Source organism: Rhinolophus sinicus, chromosome 17 (assembly GCF_057876585.1).
Source record: "Rhinolophus sinicus isolate RSI-liver-muscle chromosome 17, RSI-T2T, whole genome shotgun sequence".
Classification (NCBI taxonomy): Eukaryota; Metazoa; Chordata; class Mammalia; order Chiroptera; family Rhinolophidae; genus Rhinolophus; species Rhinolophus sinicus.
In genome coordinates, this window is record NC_142517.1 from 72,983,373 (window position 1) to 73,005,205 (window position 21,833).

The 21,833-nt window shown below is 38.1% G+C and overlaps 1 protein-coding gene across 1 annotated transcript in view; it reads left to right on the top strand.

Annotated features, from left to right (window-relative positions):
• MORC1 (MORC family CW-type zinc finger 1) overlaps window positions 1-21,833 on the top strand; it is a 114,674-nt gene that overhangs the window by 87,488 nt on the left and 5,353 nt on the right. Inside the window, exons 14-18 of the mRNA XM_074338653.2 lie at window positions 1,222-1,291; window positions 3,410-3,476; window positions 6,727-6,873; window positions 13,458-13,545; window positions 15,087-15,140. Of these exons, the coding sequence (XP_074194754.2) occupies window positions 1,222-1,291; window positions 3,410-3,476; window positions 6,727-6,873; window positions 13,458-13,545; window positions 15,087-15,140 (426 nt within the window). The remainder of the gene's footprint in view (window positions 1-1,221; window positions 1,292-3,409; window positions 3,477-6,726; window positions 6,874-13,457; window positions 13,546-15,086; window positions 15,141-21,833) is intronic.

Here is a 21,833-nt window from a genome sequence, read left to right on the forward strand (position 1 = left end):
AAAAGAAGGATTGATAGCCTCTCCCTCCCATGTTTGTTGAGCAGGGTAGAGGGGGCAGGAAAAACATACATAATGGGTAAGCTCCAGAAAACTGACCGTTCCACACCTTCCACCAGGTAATGGAAGTGGGGAACACGGTTGTGTCTTCGTGCATGTTCAGGGGTCTTCCTTATTTTCTACTGCTTGTTCCATCCTCCCCCACCTTCTCACAGATTTACAAAATATATAATATAGGGAGCAGTATGGGTATGTTTTCCTGAAGGACGTAATCTCTCTCTCTCTCTCTCTCTCTCTCTCTCTCTCTCTCTCTCTCTCCCTCCCTCCCTCCCTCCCTCTCCCTCTCTCCCCCTCTCCCCCTCCCTCTCCCTGTCCCTCTCTCTCTCCCTCTCCCTCTCCCTTTCCCTATCCCCCCTAAAGAAATACATTCTCAAAATATGTTTGTTTTGTGTAAGCCTTGTAAAATGGGTCTTAACAGGATTCCTAAAGTGATGACCTAACTGCTGAATGACACATCCACCCCCCAAATCTACCACCCCATCTGTACCTCCACCCCTGACATCACACATACAGATCCCCTCATTTTCAGGTGCCCCCAACCCTCCTGGCTCCTGCATTCAATGCATTCAAGCTCTGTAACCCCCTTTAGACAAATTTCCCAGGATCCTGTGAAAAGACAACGTGTCCCTTCCCTCAGTATCCTAGGAGAGCTCCCCGCCCCCATCTTCTTGTCCATCATGCTTTGGGGGGACTCAAGCCCCAGACCACAACTTCCCCAAGGTTTGCATGGCACTGCAGTTGAGTTCTACTCTGTGTCTTCTCTGTAGCAACCAGGCGTCTGGTAAGCCTCCTCAGAACAGCAGAGGCTCCTAGCTGCTCCAACTGAATCAAACACTTGGCTCACTTGTTGGAGTCATTGTTACATCCTTGTAAGATACGGATTTTTAAAGATAGCTGTACAATGATTGGCAGAAATGTAAAAATCCCTTTAAAGAAATGGTAGAAGTAAATATGACTGTTACAATGCGAGCATCCTTGAGATGCATGGCGATATAATGTTCTACAACACGTATGATTGTCTCCCTTCATAACACGCACATAAAACTGTACTTCTGGCAATGCTGTGGTCTCTTCTCTGATAGGGACACTGAAGTTCAAGGTCATTTTTGCAGCCGATATTTCCTCTGTTTTTGTTCAGCTTTAAAGAAAGAGCTTGTTTTTCAGGTTTTAAACCAAAGTAATGCTGATGTATCTTTGAAACAAGAAGAAAAGGAAGTTTCTCTTATGAAAAAAGGTAAAAAAAATTCAGTTTACATGCATTAGCTATAATGTTTGAATGTTTTTCAATGTGACTTATGTGACATATCTTATGTGAGTTATAGATCAGAAGTTTGGCAGCAGTTTGGATTTTTTAAAAATTTAATTTTTCTGTTCCAGAAGTGGGAGGCGGGGTGGGTAGAGGGCTGCCAACCTCATGGGTTTTGAAGAGGCCGAGAGATACCTCCTGCCTGAGAATTGTGCCCCTAACAACTGTCACACTGACTGCAACTTAGAAATTTGTGGAAGATGGATATCAATCTATAATTTTCAGAATCCATTTCCAAAATTATAGTGACATTCTCCTGTTTTCAATCATTTAGTCCTTTTCCTACTTTTCATGATTCCCCTGAGATCACTAAGACTAGTTCAACAAACCCATTAGTTCCTTCATGTCCTTGAGATGTAATTTGTCTCAGGTGAGAGACTTTAATTTTTTTTAAAACGTAAAGTTGCCATCTTATAATATTCAATCCAAAGACAGTTTCCTTGGATGGAGAAGCTGGGAACAAACTGGACTCAGAAAAATTTATTTTCTTAAATAAAATGCAGGTTAGAAGACATCAAAAAAAATTTTTATTTTCTTAGTGTGCATTCATTATTATTATTATTCTTTTATTATATATTATATCATTACTAAATGATTCTCTTCTAATTTTATACCACTGAGCCTAAGCAGTAAGTCTATTATTCTTGTTGTCATTTTCTTATTCCGAAATAAGTTTTAAAGACTTTATTAGTCTCATTAGCAAGTCTCAGCTTATTTTGGCTTCATCATTCGTAACCCTTTTTGTATTGATTCATGCCATGATTTTGTGTCCACTTTTGGTTGTAAGCTCTCCCTCCCTTCATACTTCGTTGTTTAGGTAGCCTAATCAGCCATTCAATCACGTCTTTATATTTGAACTCATTAGTGAGGTCCCTAAGAAATCGTACTTTTTCTTTTTTATCTTAATTAGAATAATTTGCAATTTCACAACCAGGATTTCTTTTGTAAGGGTCTCTTAATTTTAAAGCCAGTCTTTTATAGAAATTTTTGACTATTAACATGCCATCAAGTATGTGCCTGTTGGGTTTACAAAGTGTAATGGAAAAATTGTTAATACAATTTTGATCCTAAAATTAATATTTAATTTCAAACACTCAACCTGGGTTTAGAAGGGACAAATTGTGAAATACTTCAAATTACTGTAATTATAGATTAGTTGGCTGTTGGGTTAAAAAATTTCACTTCCAAATCAGTGAGCAAAATCAACAGAGCCTACAGCGTGCTTGGGAAACCTCTCTCTATTCTCTTGTATTTCCATAACGGAGGCAGACAGATCCTCAGCCATTTACCCACCATGTAAAACTTTCCTTGTTGCTGTCCTGTTCCACTCGGCCCTCAATGGTCCTAAACTTGTGGGCCAGGGTTTACTGGGTGGAACAAGCTATTTGGATAGATCATCACAAAGAATTCTAAAAAGAGATGAAAGAAGAACACATTGACTTACTGCTTGTACTGTCCCCAAGCACTCTTGAAACCAACCCAAGGGGATCAGAGCATTTCTGCTTCTCTGTGGACTGTAAACAAACCACTAATTTCTCTGAACTACAATTCTGAGATTCTCTGAGTGAGAAGACTTACTAAATGACTCTAGGTCTCTTCCTGCTGTAAAGTAAGACTCTACTGGAGACACATTTCTGATTGGGATCTGTCAATGTCTTTGAACCTGAACCCAAAGTGAAATAGAGTAGGATACTAGAGGCAAGACAGGTGGTTGTCTGGGCAGAGGCTAGTGAGAGAAGTGAATTGATTGGGAATCCCAATCAAATCACTGCATGCACAGCAATAGCAAATAATAAGCATCATTAAAAAGAAATGACAAAAAAAGTTACAGAGGCTTTTGGATTATTGTACACACTATAAACACTTTATTAAAATATTATTATAAATTGTCTGAGAGCATATTGGTGCAGTTTTACAGAAGGATGTTTGAATACAAAGCCAAATTATATATAAGTAGTTAATGAACTGCTAACACTTCTTTCTGTTCACTTTATTGTGCGATCATGAAAAAATGATTGTCTTCATTTTGTCTATGTTCTTTTGAAGAAAAACAGGAGCTGTGCAGTGAAACTGCCGAAATAAAGAGAGACTCTTCATTACTTAACTGGGAAAGGTGAGTGTACTGCAATTATACAGAATCCAAGTGAGTGAAATTATAGTGCTGAAAAGTAATTATCAATGTTTAAATACAAGAAGAAAGAAAATAATAGCAACAAGCAAAGGCAATTAAGAATGGAACCAAACTTTACAATGGAGACAAGAAAGAATAGAATACACTAGATTTCTTACATTTTTCCCCAAACCTTTTCATTTTCTTTTGTGAGGATTTAGGAATAATGAAATGGAACAGGCTTAACTTCCTACTCCCGGCAAGCAACTAATTCAAATTACTGTAATGTAGTCAAAGAATGGAAAATGTCACATATAGAAAGTATGACTATGAAGCCATGAACCAGTTTTGTATGTGGTTCATTATCTTGTTGTCATACATATATGTAATTATAATAATCAGTGCATGCTAGAATTTTCTTGACAGGAGACTCTTGTGACTTTAAAAATAAACTCAGCGGAATATCCAATAGAATGACAAGAATGTTTTCAAGGAAGCAAGCTTTTACCCTCACTTACCACAAACCTATCTATACTGTTTTTCAGACATTCATACCCAGTGTCTCTGAATCCAAAGCCTCTGCTCTTTTTGCATAAGAGCACATTGAATCAAGTGCAAGAAAAACAGAGAGAGCTTTTATACTCCAACACTTGCTGACAGAGTAGTCACTCTACCACTCAAATCCCATCACTTCACTCTTCTACTCAAACGCCTTTCATAGCCCCATCACTCTTAAATTAAGATAAGTTACAAGCTCCTCTGCACGGCACAAATTCCCTTCACTCCTGCCTCTCTCTTCAGCCCGCACTTTGCATCCCAGAGTTTTTAAATTGCTTATAGTTCTGCTTTATCACATTTCCATTTTTTTGTCCACACTGCTTCCTTTGTTTGAATGTCCTGTGAAACTTGTACATCAGTCTGTTAGCTTTCATTCAAGTCTCAATTCAAGTGTTCTCTCCTTTGGGGCCTGACTCTCCCAGTCAAGTTCAAGTATTCACAGAGCCTCTGTTGCAGTGATCATATTTCATCATAATTCATTCAACTTCAATAATTATTTGTTAAATAGTGACTATGTTCTGACACACAACGGTGAGCAATCCTTCACAGTCAAGTGGAATTTTCTGTCTGAATATCTGTCTTCCGTTGCATTAACCTGCATCAAGGACAGGGGCCGTGTCTTTTCTTCTTCATGACTCCAAGCCTGTGAGAGGTCTTCCCTGACCACTCCATCTCAAATAGCCTACCCCATTTCTGACAAGGCACACTAGCAAATCATATCCTGTTTCATTTTTTCTAGAGCACGTACTTACTACTATTTTAAAGTATCTCATTATCATCTCCTTCTTTCAATGTTATACATTCTAGCTTGCTTATTATATATATATTTCACTAGATGCTAACTCACTCTATAAGAGCAGGGGCTGTATCGCTCACCTCTGTTGTTCTTAGTGTCCAGAATAGCATCTGACTAAAAGTTGCTATAATTAATTAATATTTGTTGATTGAATAAATGGTGCAATTTTTCTCCAGTGCTATTGCTAGGCCATTATATGGACAATGCTTTACCCTAGAGTTATTTATTAAGGTTTGAATTAAAATTTAAAACCCATCCAAGAACTAAAACACATTGTGTGTGTGTGTGTGTGTGTGTGTGTGTGTGTGTGTGTGTGTGTGATTTTATATATTACTTTTTGGTTTTAATGGGGTTGTGTTTTTTTTAATCATCTTTGACTCTTAAGTACAATATGAATGTTAGAACTACAACCCAATTAAAACAATCTTAGTGGAAGAATCTTAGCAAACTCATTACTAGTGGTAGTGAGGATACAGATGATGATAATGACAATAATAATTAGGTACCATTTACTAACAGTAGGCATTGAGGTAAATTCTTTGTATATCTTAATTACTCCTCAACACACCACTGTGAGACAGGCAGTATTATCGTTTGGTAGGAAAAGAAACAGAGGTTCAGAGAGGCATCTCTGTGCATTGGTGTAGTACATTTTACCCTCTATCCCCAACACCACTATAAAATTCCAGCATCCCAAAAATGGTAAAAAAAAATTTTTTTAAAGGATTTCTTTAATAAAATTTCAGTAATAAATAATAGTAATAAGTAGTCTCCTTCATAAAGGAGATTACTATTAATGGACATTCAGACATCATGCAAGTATTCTTTAACAAACTATTAAGCATCATAATAGTCTTAATCTTAAATAAAATATCAGCTGAAGTTAGACCATATAATTAATGCCAAAGAACTGTTGACAATAGAAGACATTTCATATGAACTATTTATCCATATTGTAAAAGGCCTATTATCATATAAATATATAAAAGTGTGTAGAGCTGTCATCTTAATTTACGGATGTTAGCATGAGAAGATTAAAAAAAATCTCCTATTACTTGACAAACACAACCCTGCATGATCTGACCCATACCTGCCTACCCAGCTTTTTCTCCCATATTGCATGACCCGCATCCCTCTTGAACTTTCTTGTTCCCACAATACTGAAAGCTTTGGGTTTCATTAACATACTACTTTATGCATCCTCAGTGTGAATTATTCTGCATGCTGGAGCCAGTTATTCTTTTAAAACATGTATGAGATCACCTCACTCCCATGCAAGAAACCCTCCAGTGGTAGTGCCTGCTCTGCTTAGAAAAAACTCCAGTTCCCACTCCATGGCCACAAGTGATGTCCTCTCCCCTCATTTCTCTCCCTTTTCTTCCTGTGCACTCAACCTCAACAGCAGTGGCCTTCTCATGCTTCCTTGAACAGTCCTACCTTGTTATTATCCCAGGATCATTACACTTCATCTGGAACATTCTTCTTCCAGATTTGACTAAATATTTCTTTCAACTGACTTTGCCACCTTTTTAAAAATTTCTGTACACAGCTTCCTCCAGGCTAAAATAGAACTTTAGTTTAAAAGCCTTTTTCAGCAAATAAGAGATAAATGGTATATGACTTCTCTTGTTAAGAATAAATCACCACCAATTCTATTTAATTTTCAGCACCCAAAAACCTTCAAACAAGATTTGTCAGGAATAAATATTAATTCTTCTACTTGAGAATTGAGTTTATATAATTACATAAATGACAGTTTTCAGTGTTACATTGATGTCCTTGCTTTCATTTGTTGTGTATTAACATTGCATATGTCGTATAGTGACATTTCTGAATTAATTAGTATCTAATGTGATTCCTACTTTGAAATAATAAACCTCAGCTTGTTTTTTTGTCCAGTGTGCCGATGGAAGATTTAAATCCAAGTTCTGGACACAAATGCAGAGTTTCTGTGAGTGGTGGTTGTAAAGTTCCTCCTTTGCTGACAAAGTCTTCTCAAAGCACATCAGTCAAGGAAACAGTAAGAAAACTGATGTCGAATTTCTGGTATGCATATTTATTAACGTATTTCCATATGCTTTGTTGAACTTTCTAAGCAGTAACCACTCCTGACTTTTTTGTTCCTCATTAAGTGATAATGTTAATGAGGAAATTCAACAGAATGACTTTATGACTTGTCTTCTGACTGTACTGATTTAGGCATATCATGGGTTAAATGTCCCTTGAAATAGAACTGCAGTCACTAACTGCCTATTGTTACATGGTCAGGCAATATGGTGGATGTTAGTCATCTCTCAAATGTCATAAATAATTTACTGAATTTGCCTTACTGAGTGAATTCTTCCTTTCCTCCCTCCCTCCCTCCCTTCCTCCTCCTCCTTCTTCTCTCTCCCCACCCCCTCCACCTCCCAAAAAGACCCTCATCACATTTGTGTAGCCTTCGAATAAATTTCTTTTTTTTTCGTAGCTTTAGATACGAAACTTACTGAGTTTTACTTTTGGTTCAACGTAGAATATTAACATGTGTGGGCATGGTTAATGAGGAAGTTAGATATCTGGATCTCAGTTCTCAAAGGATGGACACACATTGTGGGTAAAGTCCAGAATTCACAGTTTTTTCCAAATAGGGACTGATGACAGAAGGAGGCTTTATGAGCAAGCCAAAGAAGTTAGTATACCAAAGAGTGCTCTAAAATAGGTTTCATATGGGAGGGTGGGGCAGGAGCAGTAATGCCACCAAATTAATGCAGCCAGTTGGTTTGGTTAGGGCCCACAGACTATGAGGAGAGACTGTGTGAGGTAAGAGGCTTTCTGCCAAGCAGACCACACAACACGCTTTAGCTACAATAGTATTTTTCCTGAGGACAGTTACTTTGACTTTCTGATCAGTGACAGACAAAATCTTCCTGAAGAAGAAAGTTAGCAAAGAATAGAAGCAGGTGGGAAGAAAAAGAAAGATAGAGGTTGGCTTATATATAGGAAGCTACAGCCTCTACTCAGGCCCAGGCTGTGATCTCATGTGTGAAGTAGACTGCAAACCACTGTAAGACATGAACTCAATTCTGCAGTTGCCCTGGGCTTTATGGAAGTTTTTGCAGCAACATCCAGGTCCCTGGGGCCGTGCTTATGTGGGCATGAAGGCCCCACCTACCATCCTTTAGGGGCACACATCTATTGAGTCCTGCCGCAGGAGAAAGGAGTAAGCACTTGCTTATATATGTAGGTGGACCTTCCTTGGCCTTTGCATCAGGACACGTTTTCACTAATGATACTCGGCATCCATTGACAAGTTCATGGACCAAAATATGAAACCAGAGAGCTACATCTGAACACTAAGTTCTCACCACCAAATCTACCGTAGTGCCTGGGTTGGCAAGCTTATACCAGCCTGGGAAAGAGACAGAAGTGGACCAGACCTCAGTTTTACACAGATATTCTGAGGTTGGAAAAGGCCACTTGTCCAATGATCTGGATAGATGTCAGTCTCATACTGCTGTGGCCTGTAGTATAGTCCCTAAAGAATGTGAATCCCTAGCCATTTTCTTACCTTCTGTCAGTATTTGTTCAGAGTAATATGTAAGATTCTCAGCTTTGAATTGGGTAGCCATAAATTTGAATCCTGGTGTTTTACTTACTAGATTTAAGATTCAGGTATGCCAGTTGGTCACTAAGTTGGCAATATCAATAAATTATATATGTATGTGCCTTTGTATATTTGAATAAAATATGTCATATTATTAAAAATGTATGGGTATGACCACATGTCCAATGATTGGGACATTGCTTCAAGGGAACCAGGCCTTCTTCATAATAATAGCTATCACTTTTGAGCCATTACCATATTTTAGGCATTCACCCAAGTGCATTGTATACATTTGCTTTTTGTTTCCACAAACTTGTGAGATGGGTATCATTTTTTAACTTTTTTTATGGATAAGAAAACTGAAGATGGGAGAAATGAAATAACACACTGAAAGTCTCAAAGACAATTACTCAGCTACTAAGGACAGACTGGGTTTAAGCTCTGGCTCCCTATTTTGGAATCACATGCTTTTAACCAGTGTGTGTGTGTGTGTGTGTGTGTGTGTGTGTGTGTGTGTGTATTGAAGTGTGGTGTGTGTATATGTATGTGTGTGTCCACATGACGATACCTGGAAAAATCTCTCTGGTTGTGTTGCAGCACAGTTTGAATGGACCACTGTGTATCATCATTTACTTTATATTTTACTTGACTAATTTTTGTTCTGCATCTAAGTGTATTTTACTATTAATTTTAATGAGTTACATGAGATCAAAAAGGAGATAATCTGATTGAGTACACTAAGACTTTAAAGTGCCTCCTCTCCTATAATTAGGTATCAATAGAAAATTAAAATTTCCCGGAAACGATTTTCCTAATGAACATGTAAAAGCTTTAGTGCTTGAGATCCTTATACTATTATCAACTGAACACTCTGAAAGCCCAATGTGTTAATAAATCAACTCTTTTTTTTTTTCGGTACCAGCTTGAATTTTTGTGCTTATTATTTTGTAAAAATATTCAGTGGAAAACGAATTATACAGAACATAAGGCTTTAACTGGAACAAAACGAGCTCCTCATTTACCAATTTTCTCTTTTGCCTATTGTATGTGGTATGTTTTCTTACATTTCATAAGATTTCTTGTCTTTTTACAGATGAGAAAAATTGAGGTATGTGGAGGTTAAGTAATTTGCCCAGCATTATGTAACTCTTGGATGGTAAAGCTGGAATTGGAATCCTGGCAGTCGGGTCTCATAATCCTTGCTCTTAGCTGCTAACCCTATAATGCTTTGTTTCAGTTTATGGTTGTATATATAAACTTAATAATAAGACAGACTTCATATTTCAACTCTACAAAAGCACAAACATGCTTTGTGTTATCTTAAATTTTTAAATAAGTTTTCAGATAGTTTTCAGGTTGCCAGTTACTGAAGCAAAAGAAAAGTCCATAAAAATAAATGCACTAACAATTGAGGGCTGTCAAAAACCATGAGGTAATTTCTGGTTTTAAAAGTGGAGCCAGTGGTCAAGCATCTACACCGTCCATGAAGTGGTCTCCCTACCAGGACATGTGCCCATCTGACACTACAAAATCTTTAGAACATTATTGATAATATTCCCCAAACTGTCTTTCATTTACCCTTGGCAATATTGTAGTTGCCAATTTATACCTGAAGCTGAAGCTGAATAATATTGTATGTCAACTATAATTTAATATATATACATTAAACATATTTATATATGTAGTCACGGGATATAGAGTACAGCATAAGGAATAGAGTCAATGGAATTGTAATAGACATATACGATGTCAGAGGGGCAATAGATTGGGGGAGGGGAGTTATCACTTTGTGAGGGGTGAAATGCCTATGACATTGTTTTGTAATCCCAAAACTAAAAAAGAAAAAAAAGAGAAAAAGGTGGAGCCAGGCCATTCCTATTTCATCCTGGCTTTTCTCTTGCACTGGGCTGAAGAAGAGCATTTCAGTCTAACTTACGTAGGAGGCTTGCTCTCCTTAGCCAAGCCCCAGCTTATTAACTAGGTTACTGTTTAAAAAGAACAGCCGAATGACCAGGTACAACTCTGTATCCCTGCTTATGTCTAGAAAGAGTGGAGTTGTGTTAATGTAAGTAAGAGATTTTCCTTAAGGAAAAATTACTCTGCTGAGAAAGGAGTGTGATTATGGAGTAAAACAGAGAATGGCCGTTAGCCAGTACTTCTCAAAGCTTGGACATCACATACAGAGACAGCGCTGATTTAGTATTTTAGCTCTCCTAGTTGACCTACAAAACTTCCAATTCAAACTTGCTGATACAGATATGGATTCTATAGGAATTTAACTGAGATGGGCATCATAGCCAAAGACCTGCTATGGTCCTGGATGCAAGTAATAGCTCTAGAAGATCTTTTGGATATCTCTTTCTTGAATTCTTGAGAAAAGACAGAATATTAAACAAAGACACATTCCTGATTTTATTATCAAGTCTGGGAGTAGAACTGTGAGTAAATGCTTTAAGGGAGAAGGGCTTAAAGCATTTGTGGTGGGACTAGAGTCCCATGGACATGGCAGCACTTGGTTCCTGAGCCCTGCAAAGGCATAGTATCCGTGATTCAGTGGATGCTGGTGAGCAGACACCAGTTTATACCTATAGTTGTGTGCTGGCACCTCCTGGCACGCCTACGTTTGTAGGACCTTTCATGGATTAGAGAATCACTATGTCCTAAGGGAAACCTGAGCTTTGAGGGTGGAGAGAGTTTTGATCAGAGATACCCTCAGGAACAAAAGAAGGTATTATAGGAGAATACCATCGAAAAAAAGGGACTCAAGACAATAAATGAGGGATTTTTAAAAGCATTCTTAAGCATCTGCATTCAGACCCTACATTTGTGATTTTGGGCATCTTACAAGTTTTTTTTCTTTTTTTTTAACAGTATCCAACAGTTTTCCTGATTTAATTTTTCAGGAAAAGAAAAAGGAAAAGCTCTGTATGTTTGTGCCTAGAGACCACAAGAGCTGGATAACGTGTTTTTCTTTCTAGTCACTTTTGTGAGACAGACTCCCCCAGGAAAAGCTATTTAGCAGCAGCCCTATACAGGAGAGAGCAAAAGGTTTAACATCAGGGTCCTGGGGAGAGAGACAAGGAGAACACAGGCAACCTGAGCCTGATGGTTGGGTGGGGGTGGGGGGTGGGGGTGGAGTCCTTAATCATTAGGAAGCCAGAGAGGTTCAAAACAGGAATAACTCCTTAATCAGTTTCCATAAAAATTACAGGAAGTTATGTGTACAAAGCAGATAGCAACGCTTAGCATATTTTTAGCACTTCATAAAAAGTGCTTAAATCTGACCAGGGGGTTCAATACCTTCAGAAAAATGCTGAGTTCCCCAACATCTAGTGCAGTGGGCCTGGAATACTTTCCTCCATGCCCCCACCCCCTGCTCCTCACAGCTAGCTAATTTCTCTTCTTTGAGGCTCCCTAAATATGTCTTAGGGGCCCTCCTGTCCATACCCATGGCGCTGCATTCTCATTCTCATCTTAGCTTGTTTTTCTAGAAGTGCCTCTGTAGAAGATGGCTGATAAGCTCTAAATCTAAACCCAAAGGAATTTATAGCCACCATGAAAAGGACCAATGCTCAGAAGAGGTTTCAACACTATACTGGAGGCAGGGAGGCTGAGTTTAGCAAGAGAGAGGAATTTGTGTAAAAGACCTCCCACCCCTCTGTCCCACCAAACCAGCCATAAAGTTGACCACAGGTCCCCTTTCTCAGTGACTCCAGGTACAGCTTTTCCTTCTATGCCATCTGATTTCTGCTCATCTCAAATACCAGGAGGCCCCTTTTCACTCTGTCCCCACCCCACTCATCATGTTACTAGTCAGACAAATAATTCTGAGCTGTGTGTGTGTGTGTGTGTGTGTGTGTGTGCACGTGCTATATTTAATGTTGTACAATGCTGAGGATTTTTAACTTTTTGGATTGAATGTCCTTAAAACAATAAATGAATATTAACACAAATAATGTACTTAAAATACTATGAATGTAAATTATATAAGAAACATCTGTTTTTCTTTTGTATGCCTTATTATTTTACAGCTGACAAGTTTTGTTAATCCCTTGGATAATATACATGAGGTTCTTGGCACACTTCAACATAAAAACACTCTATACACTTTTAAGATGGGGTAGCTATAAATTTCTAGATTTCATAGTCTCCTAGGAATGAAATATGTGTCATCTAGGTGATTAATTCTAGAAAAGCCATCTCACTAGGAGGGTGGGATGCTACTGCCTTTTGGCAAAATGAAGCACCTGTCAGAACAATGGCCATCACAGTTTGGAAAGAACAGGGTCCTTGTATGATTTCTAAGAGTAGTCTTGGAGGGCCTGATGAAAGGCATTACTCTGGAGAATTAAGTTCTTTTATTTTCTCGGGAAAAAAGTCAGTAAGTCCAAAGTCAGCCTGTTTCCCTGCAGGAATTTTGCAATGCTGAGTTCTCTGCCAAGGAGAACACTCACGTATAGGGCTTTCCTGGACTGCTTGGTGATGGGTGGGCATTGTGGGCCTCTCTTCTCTTCTCTTTTCCTTTTCTTTCCTTTTCTTTTCTCTTCCTGTCTCTTCTCTCTCTCTCTCTCTCTCTCTCTCTCTCTCTCTCTCTCTGTTTCTCCCCCCTTTCCCCCTCTCCCTCCCTTGCTCTGTCTCTTTCTTCCATAAACATTTTATTTTAAAATAAGAGTAAATTTACATGCAGTTGTAAGAAATAATATAGTGATTCCCTCTGCCCTTTACCCAGTTTCTCCCAATGGTAGCATCTTGCAAAACTAGAGAACAGTATCACAGTTAGTATATTGGCACTGATGATATCAAAATACAGAACAGTTCCATCACCACAAGGATTCATCCTGTTGCCCTTTTATGGCTAAACTCTTCCCCAGTCTATGCTTTTTGAAGGACACTTTGATGCCAGTGGTAAAAACAGTTTAGTGGGCATGAATGTCCATCTTAGCCAAGAGGTTTAACACCCAGGGGTCGGAGCCAGCTCTAACAGGTGAGTGAGTGCTACGTCTCTTTTCCTGGTATATTCCCATTTCTGCTGTGCTTATATTCCCAGGGAGATTCTTCTGCATTTCTTTCCCGAGTATCAGCTACCTTCAGAATTTGGCTACACATCTGTGGAGGAACTTGTAGCAAGTTCTGAGGTAAGCTTTTGGAACGCTGAGGACATGATGGAAGAGCCTGAATTTAATCTTCAGTGAAGAAAAATGTAAAGTGTTACCAGTAAGAGTACCTCGAATGGCTTAAGTAAGTGAAGATGAGGACCTCTATACCAAATGGATGACTCAGAATTAAAAACCAGTATGGCCAAGGGTTAAGTAAGCTGTGGGAAGATCTGACACCCTGAGAATAGTTGGTAGCAGAGATCAAAAGAATTGGGACATAGTCCCTCACTTCCTTCCCTCACACCAGAAAAGAGTTTCTATCTCATAGACACACTTCTTCAGACACCTTTTATGAGAAGCTGAGGTGAGAAATGGTTGAGTCAGTCATGTCAGGTGCTCAGAGCACTGGTTTCATTAGAATTGCTGAGACATCACAGGGAAATATGAAGAAAATTCTATTTACCAAATCTCCTCTCAGGGACAGTAGCGTACATGATTGGAAGGAAAACTTTGATGGGCTACCTGGGGTGCTCAGGGTGGCCTCACACTGGCTCACAGTGGTTGGTCCCCAGGCTGCTGGGTCAGCGCAGCTGTGGTGAAACTGAGTGTGGTGTGCAGGCCTGCTGCCGCCGGAGCTGCTCACAAGAGAGGAGCAGGAGGGTGGGAGGGCTCCTTGCCTGCCCCATGCTCAGTGTGACTTGTAGAAAGGATGGATACATGTAGAAAGGGTATCAGTGATAAGAGCACCAAATTATTAATTGGGCCGAGGTGCCATAAGCTTTAATCTGATCCTGGGTGAAATCCGTAATTTTCTAGTCTATAATCATTGTTTCTGCTTCTTACCTTGTACTCTCACTTTACCCTCTCCCATCAGGCTTCTGACTCCATTACTTTTCTGTAACTGTCTCGTCAGGTCATCAGTGACCGCTATGCTGACTAATGCTGTAGTCGCCTTACCTGCCTCTCAGGGGCCTTCAACCCAGTCGACCCTTTCTCCTTCTTTAAGTACTTTCTTCCTTAGCGCTTCCCTAAAAACACACTTCTCATGTTCTTGCATCCCTTTAGTCTTTGCTGGCAACCCCTTCTATACTTGCTTTCTAACTGTTGGCATGTCCGAGGACGCATTCCTGGACTAGTTTCTTCTCTCTATTAAATGCTGTTTCTAGGTGACCTAAACTCGTCTCTGGCTTCAAATACTATCCCATATGCCGGTGACTCCCAGTCTATTTCCGTGGTGTTCCCATCCAAGAAATCCAGGCTCTACCTTCTTGGCATCTTTTTGAATATTTATCTATCATTTACTTTTCCCTCACCTGGATTTTTTATTCCATTTGCAATTTCTTAAACCATGCTGTATTAATTATGTGAATTGCCTTATTCATTTTGGGGCAGAATAGGTTAGGTGTATCTTAGTTAATGAATTTAGTTAGACCCAGGCTTAAAAGAATCACAGTATCAGTGTTGGCCAGTTCTAGGCTTTTATACTTCTTTCATACTAGACATTGCAGGTTTTAACTCTGTTGTAGACATCTGATTCTCTAAAAGTTAATATCCTGTTTTATTATCATTTACAAAAACAGCTGGAGCAATGCCCGGAGCAGACAAACAGAAAGCTGAAAATGTGTTTCAGCCAGGTAAGCTTCCTTTCAATGTATTCCTTTATATTCTAAGTGATCCTGTATTCCAAAGGAGAAGTAATATATATTTCTAAATGTTAGATTTGGGAGGAAATCAAATTTGCATTCAGTTATCAAGACAGATTAATGTGTAGTATATCAGATGTCACAAGGCAACATCTTTTTGAATTTTAAAATGCAAATGTTTCCACATCATAAAGCTTATGAAACCTTTGGAGTGGGACTATTATTTGTATTGGAAGAAACATGACATTCTGAGTCTTTAAGAAAGAGATTCATTGAATTCTTGAGACACTGGACTAAACCAGAAATCATTTGTAGATTAAAGTTTTCAATTACAGTAAATCCTCTTTCAATGTCATCAAGAGGTTCTGTGACTTTAACTAAAACAACATTAAATGAAACCAATTTTGCCATAGGCTATTGATGTAAACAAGAGTTAAGTTCCTGTGGCATCTCATACATTTTATAAAGAAATGACTTTGAATGAAACAGCATTATTTGAGGACCTCCTATATTCTGGACAAGTTCTTATCTCTCTGGGGTTTATTTGTTTGTTTGTTTTTAGTATCCTATCAACAGGTTTTAAAGTTTATGATTTTTCCATTATAACATTGTTTATAAATACAATTAATGCCAATAAAAGAATGTAAAATAAATTTTTAAAAATCATCCATAGTTTTATATGGTGATGGAAAGAGAACTGACTCTGGGTGGTGAACACACAATGGGATTTATAGATGATGTAATACAGAATTGTACACCTGAAATCTATATAATTTTACTAACAATTGTCACCCCAATAAATTTTAAAAAATAAATTAAAAAAAAATCATCCATAGTTCCAAACCATTTCAAGGTCACTGCTATTAATATTTTGATGTATTTCATTACAACCTCTGTCTGTCTCTCTTTCTCTGCACAAATGCTTTTGTATTTATAGTCTTTGAATAATACTGTGGATCTAGTTCTTAAAGATTTCCTGCGGTGGGGGTGGGTGGGTAGAGAATTCGTAGAGTCTTTCAGTTCTAGAGAAATATCTCAAAATGTCATATTCCCTCAACTCCCTTAATTGACACTCAAGGGAACTGAGACTCCAAGATGTGAACTTGGCCAAGATGACACAGTGGATTAGTGTTGGAGCCAGGTTAGCCACTGAGGTTCCCAGATTCATCGTAGAGGCCACAACAGTCTAGAACTTTTCATGTCACCAGAATCAATATTGAGATGTTAGCGCTCCAATGACACTTGTGTTTGTTCAAACAGGTACACCAGCTCTGTCACTAGCACATATACTAGATCTTCTCCCATGTGCTTACGCTGTTAAAGAGAAAACCACAACCTCAAAATAGTGTCACTTAGGTTAAAGCCCATGATACCAAACCTAAATTTAATACCTGACCTAATTGCTTTTTCAACCTCTTCCCAGAAATGTATTCTTAATCAACCAATAAGATAATCTGTCATGTGGTCAACACCAATAAGATAATCTGTCATGTGGTCTTTCTCCATTCGCCACAGAAAGAAGAGGCAATTAGCATGATAAAAACCCTTGCCATTCCCTTCCCCCCAAAAGAAGTCCAGATCTAAAAATAATCTTTTCTTCTGTTAATAACTCCCTTGTTCCACCCTTCTTTCTTTAAAAACCTTCTATTTTGTACAGCCCCTCAGAGAGCCCTTCTAGTTGCTAGATGGGATGCTGCTGGGTTCATGAATTACTTAATAAAGCCAATTAGATCTTCAAATTTACTCAAATTTTGTTTTTTAATAATGCTTACAGCCATCTTCTGGAAAATTATGCCACTAACATGCAAATCTATAAAGATTAGGAGGTGAATTGTGCCCTCCTAAGTTGTGCAAAGCACAGCTATGAGCAAAGGTATTGCCTTATCTCTATTGTAAGAAATGGAGTACATTTGAATAATCTTGTTTTATAAATAAAATGGAATTGTGAAGTAAGTTCCCAAAGACATATAAGTAGGTAAATTTGAAATGAAAATTACAACCTACGTCAGATTCCTTCTTAGAAAGGTTGTATCACAAAATACTTGAATTTTAGGGTGTGCCTAAATGTAACATGCCTGTTGATACATTTTCCTCTGATGTTTCTGACTGAATGCCTACTGGACTGTGACAAGCAATTGGAAATGAAGGAATATTGTAGCTCTTAATTTCCCATTATTGTTCAACTGAAAAGTGAGTTTATTTTCAGAATAATGTCTTGTTGAAAAAGCAAAGGCAATAATTGAACATTTTCAACTTGAAGACCTACTTGTCAAAATTTCCAAACTAGAATAGAACACAAAGTTTTCTTTCAACATATTTCACCCTGTTCTAGTACTAATATTATCATCAGTGAATGTAAAACTGTGATCAAGAGCTACTGAACTAGGCACTGAAATAGGCCTTTTATATACGTTACCTTTGGAAGGTAGGTGCCACTATCTCCATGTTAGTAATGAGGAAATGGAGAATCAGAAAGATAACTTTCCAGTGTCATGATACAAATAAGTAGCAAATTCAAGATTGGAACCCAGATTTGTCCCACTTTGAAGCTGTTTTCGCTACACTATACTCTCTTATATCTTATTCTTATCCAGATGGTCATACTTTACCTTTGTGATAGCTTGCACGTATTACTTGAAATAGATATACTACAGCTTCTAAGCCTGTTGGTATAAAAGAATTACTGTGTACTTCCTATGTGCCTTTATAGTACATGATGAGATGTATATACTGGAAATACTGATAGTGAAATGTCACGGGGGAGAGAGTGGGGGTGCGTGTGGTAGGCAGGTTCTGTAGTATTCCATCAGGGACTGTACCAACTGTAAGTCTGTGGCAGCCAGCTTGACGAATTACCAGTAAGGCTCCTGAATCTTCCCACAGATCTTCATCTACTCGTTAGAGAACTCTGATTTAAATACTTACACTATAAAACTTAGACATTTGGTAAGAATTAGATTGTTACACATCTCAGTTTATCCAAGCTTATATATGTCCTTCATGTCGCTTTCTAAATGATAATTTTTCAGTGTCTACACTATCAATAATGGAGCCAGGTTTTTGGGTCTTGGGGGCCAGACTGAATACATAAATGTTTATTCCAGGTGAATGGTGTGAGCATAGATGATGAATAGAATCTCTTTAATGTTCAGGGCAAGTGGGGCTCAAAGAATCAAAGCAAGATAACTCAGGAGACCATGAGTTCCTGTAGAAGCTGAGGTGTTGCAAGCAAAACACAGAACAGTGGAATCGTGACTTCCCTAACATGAAACTGCTGGTCTTGAGACTTTATTAATGATTGGTAGCTTTAGGTGGTGGTTATAAAAACTATTCAAATCATTTCTTGAAATCCACGTAGAGGACGAATCTATGCAACTTGCTATGCAGCTTTTAATAAAGAGCCACACTAAGAACAGGAGGACCCCTGATAACGCTTGAACTTCTTTGCTCACCTCACCCAGACCACATCGGTGGTTTTCATAACTACTATGGGAGTAGTCGGTGATTTATGACAGCATTGGTGATCCTGCACAACTGACCCGAATCTCCATCTTTTATTCTTTCCTCTCACAAGCCATCTGGTCCATCCAATTTGGAGTTGTTGCTTCAATCTACTAGACTGGCCCGTCTCTGAGCCTTCCCACTTGAGGGTCCCCAGAATACTCTTACTTACTCTCCCAGTCCAGAGCTGGGCTGTTGAAATCCTGCCTATTCCCTGTAGAACCTGGTCAATGCTACCTTCTACATCAAGCTTTCCTCAGTCTCTCCAAGGGAAATTATTCTTGACTTTCTGTGTTTTGAGAGAACCTTAAAAATCTATTTTGGCATTAATTAAATTTTCTGCATTGTATTGTAGATTCTTGTATTTTATTTTCTCCCCAACTAGTTGATAGAATCTTTGAAGATAACAGTCCTCTCTTATCAAACTCTGTATCCTGGTGGCAATCAGTACCTTTGAATGCATCTGGACCTTAACTGTTTGTTCATTGAATCAAAGTTAATTGTTTCTGCTGTAAAGACTGTCCACATAAACACTCACATGTATATCCCTGCCAGTAAGTACAAAATCTGTAGATGTTGTAGGCCTGCTATAGTTTATGCAAAGTTGTTAGGATTCTGGAACTCCAGAGATGATAGAGCTCTGACTTTTTAAATTCAAGGCAGACAATTAAAATTTCTTTCAAATCCTAATTCTGTTCTGAATTAATGTAGTTCAGAAAGAATTCCATTTTTATCCGCCACAAATACCTCTACAAGAGTAAGTTTATCCAACAGAACTAAGCCTCTCATCTTGTTACAATTCTCTACTGACCTTAATTAAAATGTTAATACAACTGGAAGTCCTTTTATAGTGAGCGTTAAAGGTTGTCAAAATTGCTGCCTTTTATGGAAAACTCCTGGAGATGTTAGCCTGAGAAAGGCAGAAGAATAAATCAGGAAACAGGCTGGTAGTGTTTAAAGAAAATATAGTTTGCTGGTTACAAAATAGTGAACTTTGAGAGACTGCATGTGACTTTGAATGTAGTGTGCTATATAAATCGTATTAATGTTATAATGTATGAACAGTGTTGTCCTTTGAACTTTTTATTTTGAAATAATTATAGATACACAGAAATTTACAAAACAGTAGAGACCCCTTGTACACTTCACCCAATTTTCCCCAATGCTTACGTGTTACATGATTATACTACAATATCAAAACCAAGAAATTGAAATTGGCAAAATGTGTGTCTTGTTTTATCATATGTGTAGATTTGTGTAACCACTACCAAAGTCAGGATACAGAACTCTCATTACCACAAAACCTCCCTTTGCTGTCCTTTTTTATAGTCATACTCCTACATATAAACACCCCTAATCCCTGGAAACCACTCCATTGTTCTCTAGCTCTATAATTTTGCCATTTTAGGAATGTTGAAAAATAGAATCATAAGTATGTATCAATTTATGATTGGCTTTATTCACTCAGCATAATGCCCTTCAGATCCATTCAAGTGTATCAATAGTTTGTTTCTCTTTTGTTGCTGATAAATAATACTGTTGTTTTTTTAAATAATGTTGTTTTTAATATTTTATATTTCTATTTAATTTTATTTGTTTTGGTATGTTTTATTGTTGTTGCTTTCATAAAAAAAAAAAAAAAAAAAGTGTTTCCTGGCCATTGTTCAGGATGTAAAATTCGGGAGTTCTAAAAACTAAGAACTATAAGTGGCTGGACTATCTATGACCCTGTCCTAGATCATTGAATTATTACAGCTGAGTTGAATTATTTACCCTACTCCACCTGTAGGCCATGGGAGATGTCATTCCCTGGGCTTGACCGAGCCTTCCCGGGAAGCATCTGTGAAGCTTCCTGGAGAGGGTGGTTGTGCCTTAGTTGTAAGTCATCAGCTTCTGGTAGGTTGAATCCAGGACGTTCAAAAGTGGATTTCCCTCCAAGATCTCAGAATGTAGCCTGGATTTCAAAGCAGGATTGGGCGAGGTGTCTGAAACCCCCCATATGAATGCTGCACTTCTGCTCTCCTAACTCCTCACTATTTAGGGTTCACTGTGTAGCAGGCATTGGAAATACAGAGGTGAACAAAACCTATGTTTTTTGAGGTTACATTCTAGAGAAATAGATAGCAAACACATAAATAAAATACAATGCAGTGTCACATAATGATAGTGTCACATAATGATAGATACTAAACACATAAATAAACGTGTAATGTGATGTGCCATAACATAACTGCAGAGCCAGGGGGCACACAATGATGGTATGTGTTGGGAAAGGGGAAGGTATTTCAGGTGAGCATGGAATATCTGAGCTATGTTTCAACACAGACCTGAGTTAAAGAGTGTAGACCAGGGATCGAACTTACCAAACAGAGAAAACAGCAGGGGCAAAGGGCCTGATGCAGGAATGAGCCTGGTATATTCCTGGAAGAATGAGGCTAGAACTCAAGAAATAAGGTAAAAATAGATAGAAGTAGGTCAAGGCTTTCAGAGTCTAATTCTTGGGGCTTCACACAAGCTTTCAGGAAGTTTAAGACTAAAAATCTAAAACGTCTTTATATGGCAAATCTACACACCTCACAAGTAAGTCTCACCTTTAACAGACTACATTTGTGTGTGTGTGTGTGTGTGTGTGTGTGTGTACACACACTATATGGCCAGTGTTTGTCACTATGGGTGTTTGGATCCCTGCTCCCAAATACTCATCTCAATTAATAGCCCATGAAAAGCATAAATAATTGCATAAATCCAAGGCAAATATTTTAAGTAAGGACTTTAATGCTCTTTCTTAATTTAACGGAGAATCCACACCCTTCTCTCAACTCTAATAATATCTGTATCTTACTTGGGGACACAATGCAGTTTCTCCCATAAAATATAATGTTTGCATTACTTGTATTATCTCATTCTTTAGAAGCTTCTGGAGGGTAAAGACTGAACCTTATATATCTTTGTATCACCTATAGTTAAATTCAATGCCTTAAATTTAGGAAGCAGTTGATGAATGCCTCTTAAAAGAGAACTTAAAATATTTAAGAGTTTTTGTTTGTTTGTTTAAAGTATTTTATAGAAAGGAGAATTCATGATGAAGTTGATGATTGTGAACAATGTCTGGAAAGGGCCTACACATATTAATGAATATGGTACAGGAGTGGGAAGAGGGGAAAGGCAGACCCAGAAGATAAA